General features: G+C 56.6%; 1 protein-coding gene across 1 annotated transcript in view; it reads left to right on the top strand.

Moving 5' to 3' along the window:
- Window positions 1-10,052, top strand: part of LMBR1 (limb development membrane protein 1) — a 70,812-nt gene extending 60,760 nt beyond the window's left edge. The window contains exons 13-17 of the mRNA XM_054574782.1: window positions 2,434-2,507; window positions 2,742-2,832; window positions 4,061-4,127; window positions 7,849-8,010; window positions 8,254-10,052. Of these exons, the coding sequence (XP_054430757.1) occupies window positions 2,434-2,507; window positions 2,742-2,832; window positions 4,061-4,127; window positions 7,849-8,010; window positions 8,254-8,339 (480 nt within the window). The 3' untranslated portion in view covers window positions 8,340-10,052. The remainder of the gene's footprint in view (window positions 1-2,433; window positions 2,508-2,741; window positions 2,833-4,060; window positions 4,128-7,848; window positions 8,011-8,253) is intronic.
- Window positions 10,053-14,139: the final 4,087 nt, after the last annotated feature.

Below are 14,139 nucleotides of genomic sequence, written 5' to 3'. Positions count from 1 at the left end.
TGGAGCCTTTACAAACGGGGTTTTATAAATAAGATTCTTGCTTCTGATCTCTTGCTTTGGATTGGCTGGGCCTTTTATCAAGAACGAGGGTTTCCCTTTACACTCTCTATCAGGATTTATCTTGGTTCACTGAACCTCGCTACCTGCGACTCTGAAGTAACAGCCTGCGAAGAGGTCGCCCAGTGGGGTCGCTGGGTTTGCGAGAGATTCGAGGGCGAGGCCGATAGCGGTCAGGCACGGGCGGCGGGCCAGAGGCGGGGCTTTCCCCGATTCACTTAGTTTCCTCCCTTGTTTAAAAATGGGTAATTTTATTAAATTCTGTCAATTAGCTGATTTGAATATATTCTCCCCAAAGAAGTTAATCACCACTAAATATTCTTATTTGGCATAATTTTTCTAGGTGTCTCTAAACTTTTGGATATTTCAAGTAGCATTTAGGTTGTGGCATTTCATTGTGCTTTTCGAAGTCAGCTGCTTCCCCATCCCCGTAGGAGAGACTCCAGGATTCTCAGACCCCCGATGCACTTCCCTCTTGGAACCAGGCGGTGCCCCCACAGAGGAGAGCCCTGTCTGCCTTGAGCCCTCCCCTTGAGCCCCGGCGAGATCCCTGTTCTTTTCCCTGCAAACTCTCTTAGCCGCAGTCCCGGGCGGGATCCCCTCACGGGCTCCAGGGCCTCGCGCCATTGGCTCCTGCCACCGCCGGTCCGCCAGCGTGGGCCCGCCCACGGCCTCCAGTGCCTCCTTCCAGGGGCAGAGGGTGGCCTTCTCACCCACGGCCTGGCCTCCGGCTCTGCCTGAGACCCAGCCCCCCTGACAGAGCAGGAAGCCCCCTGCGGTGTTGCCGTCCACCTGCGTTTCGGCCTGTCTTTACGGACCGTGCTCCAGCCGAGTCCTGAGCCCCACGGCACGGCTTTGGACTGTCCCCTCAGTGCCCCGTGGAGGGGGGCCTGCGCCCGGGAGGCCCCTGGGCGACTGTGTAAATAAGCCGGGCCACCCTTCTCTCGAGCCTGGGAATGTTTCCAAAATGCTTCCCGTCCCAGCTGTCGGGGAGGAAGATTTTTCTTCTGCTCTTCTAGGTTTTCTTGGCTGGTCTCAGAAGCAGAAAAACAGGAGAAAATCAAATTGAATGACATACGTACATGAGGAGGCCCCCTGGAAATGGGACCTCAAGAAATGGTCAAAGCATATAAATACACACCAGGAGCCAAGCTGTCCATGCGCCCTTTTTAGACAAAGAACAGTCACTCGGGAAGACTGCGTGAAGCGGAGGGTGTGTGTGTCGGGTGAGGTCCTGGTGAAGACGCAGCAGGGTCTGGCCCGTGGCCTCGCCCGAGTCCCCTCCCTCCGGCGCAGGGGCGCCACGTGCCCCCAGCGGAGGGCGCGCGCTGCTTGTGTTGGGGGCACAGAGGTGGGCCAGAGTGTCCTGGCGCCGGCTGCCCCTCAGGAGCTGACGGGGAGGCCCCGGCGCGTTGGGGGCGTCCGCCCGGAGCCCGGCGCAGTCCGAGCGCGTGTCTGTTTCTCCTCCAGGAGGCTGGCGCAAAGCCGGTGGACTCTCTGCCCTTGCCTGGGTTGTACCGAAGTTGCCGTGGGTGTACGTACTTCTCTGCACCTGAATTAAAATGGATACAAGACATTCCATTATTTATTGGTGTATTTGTTGTTTTCCTAGTATAACTGTACGTTCTGAATTATTCTGGTGTTTCCTTCCGTTAGATGTGATAGAAGCTGATAGTAAAATACGTCATTCACATTCATATATAGCTCCTTTAGTAAGTGAGCTGTGAAAATACTGTTCCCACTTCAGTAAGAAGTGATTGTTTGGTCTCATTGACATATACTACTTTTCTCATCGTTGTAGTTTTAAGTCTTAGATAAAGGTAGGTTTTCAGAATTGGAATAACATTTAGGAAAAAATTTATAACATGACATTAAAAAAAAACCTGGGTTCATTACGTTACATCTTTTAAAACTCTGAATTTCCCAGGAAGGTTGGGGTCGGGAGCTCCCCCGGGGAGGACCAAGGCCGTGCACAGCCACTCTCTTTCTGTGCTTGGCTGACTTTAAGTGTGTAATTTTTATATGTTGCCTCAGGATAGAGATAATTCTATACCTTACTCCTATTGTACTATTGTATTTTTAAAAGACTTCTTCCAGGACTGTTCAGGATTTCACACTAAGCATAATCATATTATTTTGATACGTAACTTAAATTTGAGATAGATCAGAAATGGCTCAAGCTTGTTGAAATTGTTAACATGGGGTTGCGTTAGTTGATGAACTTGGGCCGATGTCTCGTTTCGTTGTCCCTTAAGCCCAGAGGTCATCCCAGGGTGTTAGGCGCCCCTCACCGCAGGCGGCCCCTGTGTGCGGAACCGCAGCCGCGGGGACCGAGCGCGGCCCAGGCGCCGAGCTCTGACCGTGTCCTTCCCGCAGGGGCCCGGCATCGGGAGCGCCTCCCTCTCTGCGTTTGGCTTCGTGGGAGCCGCGCTTGAGATCATTCTGATTTTGTATCCTTTCTTTCACCGCCCCTCCTGTCTGTCAACAAGCGTTCTGTCTAGTTTTCTGGGACAGTGGCAGTTCACTAAGGCACTTGCCCAGAAGGGAAAACAAGCCCTTCTGCCCCGGCGCCCCCGGGGCCTTCGGCTTTGTTGCACGGTTCCTCTGGGCCCCCGGACTTCGGGAGGCCACTGAGAGCGGGCGCGGCGGGCACGCTTGGGAGGTTTCTTCCTTGATTCTCACAGCTATCTCCTGGTGTCCTCTGTCGTCGGCTTCTATAGCCTCCGGGTTTTTGGAGACTTTATTCCCAAGAAGGATGACACAACCATGACAAAGGTAAGGTCAAGTCTCAGGCCACAGGGCCTCCCCTTTGCTTTGCAGACCCTACTGCTTTATTGAGTAATCGCCCCGAAGGCCTCTTTTGCCGTGATAGGCATTTGTTTGTAAGTTGCGTAAACACAAACTGGAAGATGTTCAAGGCGCTGAGCGTGTGGGAAAAGGCTGCGCTCTGTTTACCTTGGACGGCGTCCGTTCGCCTGGGAAGGCGCGGACGCAGCGCCTGTTCGCTGGCTGCGGAGCGCCCCTGAAAGGGCCCTTTCTCCCCGAGGAAGACTTCCTGCTAATGAGCCACTCCGGCGGCGCTTCAGGGGGCTTGTCTGCATCTGAAGAACCCGGTTGCTGCAAGGAATGGAGACCAAGTATTTCAAATCTGAATAATTAAAGCAAGACAGACGAGTTCTGTTCAGAAACGTCGTAGTCTGGGGCTGCTGTGACCGTCTGCAGTGTGTCCTTGGCTGCAGGGCCGCAGGGCCGGTGCGCAGGGGCCGCGGCTCTGTGGGACGCTCCCACAGGCCGACAGCGAGCAGCGCTGCGCAGGCTGCCGCGGCTCCCCTGGTTCTCTGTCCCCTGCTGTCACCCTGTTTTAAGAGAGGACTTGTTTTCTATGTATTTCTTTTTGTCTGTGTATAGCTATCTATTGATCTATCGAAAATACTGTGAGTTCTTGAGATACTTTGCATGTAGCTTATGTGATCACAAGTGTTAATCAGCATTTTCAGCCCTTGTTTATCATGAAAGAATAAGCACAGGTTGCACTGAAAAGGAATTACTAGAACTTATGTGTTTTGAACTTGAAGCTTTTTGGTGTTAATATCTTTTAATAATTAAACATACTAGAAGTAGATCTTACATATATTTCGAGCAGCGCTTGGCTTTAAAAAGAGAGAAATACTAAAAGTATGCATTTTTTTGCTTGATCAACAGGCAAGTCCTTTTGAAATTGGCAACCTCGATCAATAATGTAAAATGCATTGCCTGAGGTAGAAAGTGACATGAGCATTCTGTAAATTTCTACTTGTGCCAGGCACTGCAGGTGTTTTCTAGAACTTACAGGTAGAACTTTAAAGGCTTGTGGACAGTTTCTTATTGGTAAACTTGGTGACGAGTGGTGTGTCTAAGAAGTTAGCCGAGTGGAGCAGGGGCCTGAAACGTGCAGTGACTTCCCTGAAGGTGACGGTCTCGTTTGTCTCCCTTTGCTGGCTGCCACCTCCGCGCCCTCGCCCAGATCATCGGGAACTGCGTGTCCCTCTTGGTCCTGAGCTCCGCGCTGCCTGTGATGTCGCGGACGCTGGGTGAGTCCACAGGGCTGGGGGAGGGGCGGGGGGTCGGGGATGCCCTGAGCTTCCTCCGCAGCCTCAGTCTCTAAAGGCCGGTTCCCTCCCATGTACTTTATGCCTTTATTCCTGTACTTTGTTATACAGGGGGCACCGAAAAGTACTTTCATCAGGGAAAGACTGTTTATTTTTTTAAGTATTTAAAAATATGTCTTCTCCAAATAATGGACTTTTTTGTTCACTGACTAGTTAAGCTCTTGAGTCTCTACTGCGGAAACTTTTTGTTTTAAGTGTTTAATGTGTGGAAAATACTAAACTAATTTTTCTTCCCTGAAATGTTTTAAAAACGTGCACTATGTGGTTTAGAAAACTGAAAATCCACCTGACTTACCTTGAGCCGCTTTGCGTCTGGGCAGTGGCCTCGCGAGCCGCAAGGGCTCAGGGGGAACACGCCCACACAGGGTGCCCTCGCTCCGGGCTCCCACCTGCCCGCCCGCCTGAGGTCCCCCCCGTTTTCAGCGGACGGAATCGTGGTCGTGTTTAGAGGTAAAGCGCGCCCCTCTGTCGCGGGAGTGGCTGGTAGCCTCCGCTCGGCCTACGTACCGCTCGCTGAGCACTGAGTGGCTGCCGCGCCGCCCGGGGCGCGCCGCGTGGCCAAGTGTCCGCAGGCGGCACATCCGTGGGCGGCCCCGTCGGCCCTCCAGGCTCGGGGTCTGGCCCGGGAGTGCTCGCAAGTAACTGGGGAGCAGCCCACCGTTCCCGGCGGAGTCACCAGCAGCCCCGCTGCTTCGCTCTGGCTCTTGCGCTGTGTTGCTGTCTCTTCGGCCCCCGGCAGCCCGTGCTGTGCACCGCAGGCAACCTCAGCGCCGTGGCTTTGCCGGCCCTGCGGACGTGCCCCGGGGGCAGAGCGCCAGGCCTCTGTGTGGGTGGGAGGGGGCTCCGCCTTGTGTAGCTGGACGCGCAGCCAGTTGCTGTCCTGTGTGTGGTGACAGCCCAGCAGATTCCCCCTGTGCTGTTGCCGCCACGGTGCCCCGGTGCTGTTTATGGAACTCCCTGTGCTCTGTTGCTTAGAATGCTTGATGGCAATACGTGCTGATTTTAGGGAAGAAAATCACATGCTGAGTATAGTTTTAATACAAAGAAAAATTAATGGCAAAATTTGCTTTTGAAGATCAACCCTTTACATTCCTGAGTAGTTTGCCATAGAGACAGGGAACAGAGAGAGACAGAAAGATGGAGCGAGTAAAACGCAGCCGACAAGCGCCGGGCCCAGCTGACCAAACAGGATTAACGGGGCGCAGGGGGCGCGGGTCACGTGCGCTGTGTGCGCCGCACGCCGGCCATGCCGGCGGCTCTGAATAGATGAAAGGGAGTCGGTGCGCTGCGCAGAGTCACGGGGGCTTTCACCGCGCGACAAAAGCAGATTTCTAGACCAAAAGAAAAAGCTTTATTTTAGCATTATGGGAAATGCAAACCTAGAGTTACTTTGTAATTCCTCTATTAAGTCTTTGGAAGGGAGCCTTTGATTTTAAGAAGATAAAATACAGAGGATTGTCGCGAATATTATCCTGCCGTAGAGCGGGATTTGGACGTACTTGCTGAACAGCTCGTCAGGCTGGAACCGAGGCCGTGCTCAACAACCGAAGCCGGGCTTCGCTGCCCCCCACCGGCCGGTCGCCCGGCCTCCGGGCACGTGGGGCGAGCGCGGTGGCGTCCCTGTGGCCCTGCGGCTTTTCTGTTCTTTATAAATTGAAAATATATTGAACCCTGCACAAAAAATTGATTTGGTGTTCTCTGATTTGTTTTCTTTTAAAATTTGCCAGCTGCTCTTGTTGCTGTCTGGTCGGCATAAATTGTAGCTTTAGTCTCAAACGTCTGGTGTGATAGGACACACCTATTAAAGAATTCCTTTGGAATAGCTTACATTTAAAAATGGCACTAATTGAAAAATTAGTACTAGTGGCACTAATTGAAGCATTGCTGCTAAGCAGATTTTATAAGCATATCACTTGCCACAAAAATTTGTGAGACAAATTTTCACCATGTACTTTTAGTCAATGTAACTAAAATAGGTGATAGTTTTGTTATTTATAGGAAACACAAAAAAACATTGTTTGTGGCCCATTCAGACTTCGGTTTTGAAGAACCAGCGTCTGGGGGACTCGAGGCCCGTGATTTTAGTGAACGACCGGCCCTCGAGGTGATGAGAGGGGACCGTGGGCAGGTGCCATCAGGCGCGGTGGCCGCGGAAGGGACCCACGGCGGCCCAGACTTCTCTAGTGAGATGTCGGGGGGACGCCGGGGCCTTTGTAAGAGCGGATTTTATCTGCTTGCTGACGTGTTCTTCATTGTGCTTGGTCAAGAAACAGTGGAGAGAGTGCCCGTGTTTTGCGTTCTTTCTTTGAAGTCTCCTTTAACCAGAAAACTTTTCTCAGCTGTAACCACAGGCCTTGCAGTACTTCTGCTAGTTTCTGCACTGTTTATTTTTATGGTTATTTTTTCGTCCTTAGAGTCTTTCTGTGACTTGGTAGTTATGCAAGGCACAAAGGCAGATTTTTAAAAAGGTGCTTGTGATATGAATTCAAAAGCACTTGCCATCGTGAATCAGCTTGAATGTATTTCTATCATATGCACACATTTCTCATCAGGGTTCCGTATGGGCCATCATCCTGCAGGAGGTAAAGTGGATTGTTCTCTTTTGTTCTTTGATGAAGGGATCCTGTTTACGTCCCCTCCTTTTGGAGAGGTTTTCACTCGGGGCTTGGTAAACACAGGGCTCACGTTCCCCCTGGGCTTCCCCCCAGGTCTCCGTGTGAGGCTCGGAGATGAGGAAGGTGAAATGGAAGTGCACCTTGCAGCCCACACCCCTGGTTAGTCTGATGCTCATCGGTCCGACGGCGCCTCCGTGGCCCCGGCCGTCTGCGGCCCCACGTGGCACTCTGGTCCCGACTGTCTGCGGTTCTTCCGTGTCTTCCTTGGCACCTGTCGGCAGTGCAGGGGGTTGGCAGACGCCGGCCCTTCGCCTGCTCCTTGCAGCGCGCGTGGGGCATGGCACCCACTCCGCGAGGAGCGAGGAGCGTGGTCGTTTCCGTTTCAGTTCTCTTTCTCAGTGAGAGGACTTGTTTTTCTAAAGTGACTGAGATGCAGCGTGGGGCCCCGCCCTGCGCTCCAGCGCCGCCCCGTGTCTGACGCACCCCCTTCCCCCCGCCCCGCCCCCGTCCCGCCCCCGTCCCGCCGTGTCTGACGGGCCCGGGGCATCCAGCTGAGATGGGTGGGTTTTTCTGGAAGTGGGACTCACCTGTGGTTTATTGGCCGATGTGGCAAGCGCTCCGTGCACGCGAGGCGGCGCCCTTGGTGCCGGGGTCGCGGGTGTGGGAAGGCCTGGCCTGTGTTTGTTCTCACAGGGCACTCGGCCCGGTCGGGGGAGGAGGCGGTGCAAGGGCGCAAGGAAGAAAACTGCTCCAGTCGCACGTGCGGCGGCGCAGCAGGATTTGGCCAGACGGCGAGGGGCCGCTGTCTTTGGCGGGGATAGTGCCCTCTTCGGGGAGCGGGGGCTTTGAACAGGGACCTGCAGGGACCGGCAGTGCACCCCGCCCCCTCCTGCCGGAGCGGAGCTCTACGCGGGTGGGTGGGTGGGTGGGTACCCGTGGCTGAGGCAGCGGCCGGCTCGCCCTGGCTTCGTGGTGCCTGCGACCACGCCGTCCCAGCGTCACGGAAGCCGCCTGTTTGTTTCCCATAGGAATCACCCGGTTCGACCTGCTGGGGGACTTCGGAAGGTTCAACTGGCTGGGGAACTTCTACATTGTGCTGTCCTACAACCTGCTGTTCGCCGTTGTGACGACCCTGTGCCTGGTCCGGAAGTTCACCTCGGCTGTGCGGGCGGAGCTGCTCAAGGCGCTAGGTAACGCTGGCGCCTACTGCGCCCTCGCCGCATCTCTTTCCGGCGGCCCTAGCCCGGCCCCAGGCGGCGTGCCAGGCTGGGCCGAGGCCGGCGGAGGGTCCCTGCTGAGCACGGCTGGCGGGGCCTGCGCGCCCCCCCCGCCCCCCGGCAGGCGGCTGGTGGGTGCCTCCACGTCCACAGCAGCACCTGCGTGGGCTCTGCCGGCCGGCGCCCCTCACCGCCTCTGCCCCTCTCTGTCTGCAGGGCTCCGCAAGCTGCGCGTGCTGAGCGCGTCCAGGGATGCAGAGCCGGGAAAGGCGACCGCGAATGGCCGTCAGAAGGTCCTGTGAGGCCCCGTGCCGCCCCGCTTCCCCGAGACTGGCCTGGCCTTCCGCCCGCGATGCACACTTTGCCAGGGTTGCGGCCGCTGCCACTGTCTGGTCGCCTGTGAGGACTTGGCTGTCGCGGCGCCCCGTGCACTGTGCGACAGCCCCACGGTGTCCTGCCACCCGCGAGGCGGCCCGTGGGACACTCCGCTCAAGCCACCCTGTTCAGTGCGGGACGCGGAGCGGCGGTCGGGGACAAGGTCGCACTGTGCGCGCTGCCCCGCCGCTCAGGGCGCGCTCGCCAGTGGGAAACGCCGCCTGGATTCGCCCAGCAGGCTGTATGTGCGCTCAGTTTTTTAAGCTCTTTTTTCAAAAACCTATCAGCTCCTCCTGCTCCTGTGTGGGCCGGGAAACTGTGAGCGTGCCGTGGCCGCGGCCCCTGCTCCCGCCCCACCCCCTGAGCTGCGTTGCTTTTGCCAATTTAAGCCTCAGACCATGGCCGTGACCAGATCGACACCGAACACCCAGTGTCGGCACCTCGGACGTCAGAGCAGCTGCGCAGCGAGCCGGCTCCGCGGCCGCGGCCTGGTTCCGCTGAGAGTTGGTCTCTGGGCGGTTTCTGCACAGGGCCCTAACCCGGATTCTGCCATCCCGAGCTGGTGTCTGGGGGGTGTGTTCCGACAGCTGCGCTCGGGGAGCTGAGGGGCCCCCGCGGCGTCGGTTGCCCGCAGTCTCTGTCAATCCATGAACCACAGTATGTGTGTGCGCTCAGACCACAGTAAAAGAACTTCTTAAGTTGTTGCATCTAAAGCTTTTTTGAGGGGATAAATGAGAACCAGGATGCCTGTACTTGATGTAAAAAATGTCCACTTAGAGCCAAAAAAATAGGAAAAGTTAATTGGCATATGTGTATGCCCCACTGACTATACCTGTCCTTTGTTTATACCTCTGCGTTTCCTTCCGAGTCTACTGTTGAAAAAAGAACATTTCACGATTGTAAACCACTGGTTCCCGCACCGGTGACTCCGTCAGCAGAAGACCCGCTGCGGAGGAGGTCCGTGGAGGCTGGCCTCGCTGGTGTTGCTGGTACTGCGCCGAGCCAGGCATTAACGGCAAGTTTTGATTTTCCCTGACACTTGCTTGCAGTCTGTCCCGCGAGCAGACCAGGCCACCGAAGACGAGAAGGCAGCTTTCAGTAAAGGAGCATCCTGTGGAGGTTGCACCGGTTGCAGGGCACGTGCAGAGGAAGCGTTCCTGCGTGTTTGTGAGACGTCTGGATGTTTCTGAGTCAAACATTGAACTTTCCCACGTGAACACCAGGTCTCTGTTCACGGCCCGTTCCTGCCGAGGGCCTGAGTCACCCCTCAGGACCGGGAGGCAGTAACACAGCAGCCACCTCCTCACACTCCCTGCGCCTGCCCCGGGGGGCCTGCTCGTGTGCAGCCGGGCCAGGCTCTGCAGACGGCGGGCACGTCCTGGCCACGCCGTCCCCACGCCGGGGGGGGTGGGCCCGCAGCCACGCCAGGTCTGCTGCGAGAGCCTGCGACCGCTGGGCTGAGGAGGAGAGAAGCCCTTCCCGGCCCCGCAGCCGCCATCCCCAGAGGGAGCTGCGCCTCGTTACTGCTGGGGGCGCCCATGGGGGGACAGGCAGGGGTGCGCAGCACTCTCCAGAGGACCTGGCCTGCCCGTCATTAATTGGCTCTGCATATTTAAATAAATTATTTAGAAATTATAAAATCTGCAGATGATGGCATTTTCCAAGGTATTTCTTAGACTTAATGTTTACTTCACTGTGTATACGTTCCCCGTGACGTAGCCCTGCTGACATTCATGTGCACACGTGCGCGCACACTTACGTTAGCTCCTCGGTGCCGCAGGGGAGGGTCGCCGGGCCGTGTGCGTGGCCTCCCCGTGCTGCTGACTCCTGGTGCGTTCAGGGCGCGTGCACCTGCCTGTGGCCTTGGCCGCCCTGAATCGGCCCCCAGCACAGGTGCACCTGGTGAGAAGCCCCACGTGGCGTTCTTCGTTGTTTGTACCGTATTTAGTGAGTAAATGCAGAATTCTTACAATTTTTTAAAAAATAGTATACATACAGCACTGACTTTTTAAACTTTAAAAAGCCTGGTATGATGTTACTTTAAAAATGTTTGGATGCACTGGTACATTTGTTCCCAGCGTGTTTTGTTTACAGATCGTTGGTCTTGTTCTGAGGCACTTTCAGTGTGAACTTTTAAATGTCTTAGAAATTAAAGTTTTACAGATCCTACTTTGGTTTATAAGCACTGAAATGTTTTTAAAAACCTTAAATACCCTCATGTCTAAAACTCAAGGTCTATAAATGTGACTTCGTTTCCATTTTATAACTGAAGTGAGGAGGAAGTGACTTCCTTTCTGTGTTGTGGAGTTCCTGGCAGATCCATTTCTTGCAACCTGAAACACAGCTTCAGTGCTACCTTAATCCGGTGTCCGCGTGCTCCCGGTTGGTTTGCTTCCTCTGGTCTCTTCCAGGGAAGGACTGAGCCCCAGGAACTGGGGCTGAATTGGGTCTGGGCGGCTCCACCCAGAGCTCGGGACAGCGAATCACGTCAGCATCGGGTTGGGCCCGAGTTGCTTCCAAGCTTTTTGAGCAAAGGGTGAAATACCCTTTTCACTGAGACTCAATGTGCGCACGCACACGCACACGCATGCATTCTACATGTAAACAAACATTTAAGAAACAGTACCTTCTTTTACTGTGTGTCGTGTACGCTGGCGTTTTCTGTTTTGTTCGTTTTTAAATTGCTGGACACAAACCACTAAGTGGTTTCCTGCCCTCCTAGTGGATGGTAAACTTGTGACTTCGGAGTCTGAAGGAAGAACGATGAAGACCTCCCTCCCCTTGGCTTTTGAAAATGGTTCATCAGGTAAAATTTGTTATTCCAAATACCAACGAAGCAAAAGTATTGTATATGCAAGTTACAGAAGTATAATTAAAACCAGTGGAAACTGCTAAAACTCTGAAAAATGGATTATAGCCCTGGCCGGGTGGCTCCGTTGGTAGAAGCGGCGTCCCGCAGGCCGAAGGGTGGTGGGTTCGATTCCCAGTCAGGGCACACGCCTGGGTTGTGGGTTAGTCTCCAGTCGGGGTGGGAGTAAGAGGCAACCACACATGGATGTTTCCCTTGCACATTGATGTGTCTCTCCCTCTCTCCGTTCCCCTCTTTCTAAGAATAAATAAAATCCTTTAACAAAATAAAAAATGGATTGTAAAATCTCAAAACTAGGTGAGTGATCCTTATGTCTTGAAGGGGCAGAGATGGAGTTTTCAAAACAAGCGATCTGACCTCCGGTTCTCTAACTCAACGGGGAGAACCTTTTTCTGGTTCGAATGCCACCACAGAGGACGTTCAGACGAACCCAGTTCCCTCCGGGCAGGGTGCCGGTGCCACAGTCGTGGGAACGGCAGGGTTGTGACCGGCGGCCGGCCACGCCCACAGCGCCGCTCCCCCGGGCTGCGCAGCTACCAGCTCATCAGCCAGCCAGGCAGGCAGGCCCTCGTTTCCTCAACACGTGCCTTGTTCTCACCTCACGGACATGGCGAGTGTGTGGCAAACACGTCTGCCCCACCCCCGGGCCTGGGGCTGGCGCAAGTGCCCAGGTCCCCTCTGCTCGCTCCTGTCCCTCTGTCTCCGCCTGAGCTGCTTCCTCTCGTGGTCACCACAGTCCTCGGGTTGCCGGTGCGAGAAGCCCAGTTCGCAAGGCTCGGGGGCGTGTGTGTCTGGGTCCGAGTCACAGTTTGCAGCCGAGCTCTGCTGAGCACCCCCTGCCCCTGCAGACCGGCCGGCCCCCGGCCCGCGAGCAGGAAATGCAAGCTGCTTGTGACAAGGTGACAGCGAGCTCCGCTCCCTCATCAAATGGAAACGCGTTCACTCTCAAAATGGGGATGAAGCCCTGGGTTGGTGGCTGGGGGGGTGGGGCGTCACCCCGGAAACCGAGGGGCAGCAGGTTTGATTCCCAGTCGGTATGCACGGCTGGCTCGTGGGTTCCACCCCTGTTCGGAGAGCGTAGGGGAGGCAACCGATGGATGTTTCTCTCCCTTTTCTCGTCCCCTCTCTCTAAAATCAATAAACATCCTCAGGAGGGGATAACAAGATAGTAATAAAATACACCACCACCTGGAAATGTAGAAATCCTACTTTAACTGCAGAGATTTGTGGGAGGGGGTGGACCCGCACAGCATCACAGACTCGCCCTCTCCTGGTTCCCCCCCCCCCCGCCCCGTCCTCCTGTTCCCACTGGCCAGGCCCCCTGGGGCTGCGACGTAACCGGGAAGGTCGGTGCAGTCGCGGGGACTGACCCGGGACTGTGTTGCCGCCGTCAAGCTTCCCGGAGAAGCAGTGACCCCATGGCTGCAGCTGCGCGTCCTCCCGCCTTCGGTGGCCGTGCTGCTCCCCGTGGCCTTTTAGGGGGCCCACCGGCGGCCACCCCTGCTCCTGTGGCCTTCCCACCTTCGCCCTGCGGCGGCCGGCCCCGGGTTCCATCCCTCCGATGGTCCTGCGGCTAATCCCTGTGCGAGGCCGGCCCTCGGCTGAGAGAGCAGCAGTGAGCCGGCCGCCTGGGCAGGCAAGGACCCGACTGGGGGCAGTGCACCCTCGTGGGCGCGCCGGAGAGCGGGCCCAGACGCCCCGGGACAGCGCCCCCGGCAGACCTGCACTCCCACCGAGCGACCCCTCCCTCCGGCTGGCCTCTCCCTCGGGTTCCAGTCGGGCAGAGCCCCAGCCGGCCAGGCCCCGGTGACCACGCTCTGCCGGCCGGCCAGGGCCTCGTGTCTGGGGCGCCTTCTGGGCTCGCTGCTGTCCTCCGAGTCAGTCTCCGCAGTCGGTGACAGGAGCGCCATCGGCCGCGTGCCTGAGCCGTAGAACAGGCCGGACTCACCTTTTGAACGGGTGAGAGAAACGATAGTGTACTTTAGCTTCCCTCCCACGCAAGCTGGGGACTTAACACTGGGCGGCTCACCTGTGCTTGTTCATCTGTCTGTCCCCCCCGCCTGCCCCCGGCTCACTGTCTCGTGCTGCCGTTGGCTGGGGCTGCAGCCCAGGCGTGGCCCACAGACGTCTCCGTCTGCTCTTCCCAGCAGGTGAGAGCACTCGCTGGGGACCTGGCGCGCAGGGCACGCTGGGCCACCATGAGCCACGAGCTGAACGGAGACAAGGGTGGAGCCTGCTCAGAGCAGACCACCTGCCCGGCGCCTCCCCACACCCCTCCCCCCGCCTCTGAGACGTGCGGCCTTGTCTGTTGCAGCAGCTGGGTGTGTAGCCTGCGCAGCGGTCCCTGGCCATCGTCAGCACCCAGGTCCCGGGGAGAGTCCCCCAGGGTCAGGGCACTTCCCATTAAGAAGTTCATGGGTTTCGTGGGGGAGGAGCTCAAACAGGGAGTGGCCCTAGGCTGTGCAGATGCAGCCAACCGCCTTCTGGCCCCGCATAGTTTATTTTTACGCTGGGTTTACACACGCAAGTGCGGACGCCCAGGAGGGGCTCCCTATGCGGAGAAGGAAAGCACAGAGACAGTGCGCAGGTCGCCGAGGGACCACAAAGCACCGGGTGGTCAGACACCGGCCCCGGGCCACAGCCACACCTCCAGGTGCCAACTGGAGCCTCGCTGACAGGGCTGAGGGACAGGCCACCAAGAGAGGAAGGCGTTCGCCGTCCCGGGTCCGCCGGGCCGGCCTGCTAGACACGCAGCCCGCCGGCGGGTTACCCGCCTCGGAAGCTCCGGCTCTATTTAGCCCTTGCTCATTCCAACAGAGCGAACTCGTGAACTTGAAGTTCTTTTTTTCTCTAAAGGC

The sequence above is a fragment of the Pteronotus mesoamericanus genome, unplaced genomic scaffold, assembly GCF_021234165.1.
Source record: "Pteronotus mesoamericanus isolate MK-2021 breed Mesoamerican mustached bat unplaced genomic scaffold, CSHL_Meso_final contig_265, whole genome shotgun sequence".
NCBI classification, from domain to species: Eukaryota; Metazoa; Chordata; class Mammalia; order Chiroptera; family Mormoopidae; genus Pteronotus; species Pteronotus mesoamericanus.
Note: the sequence above shows the minus strand (reverse complement) of the source record. Positions and strands in the feature narration are given on the sequence as shown.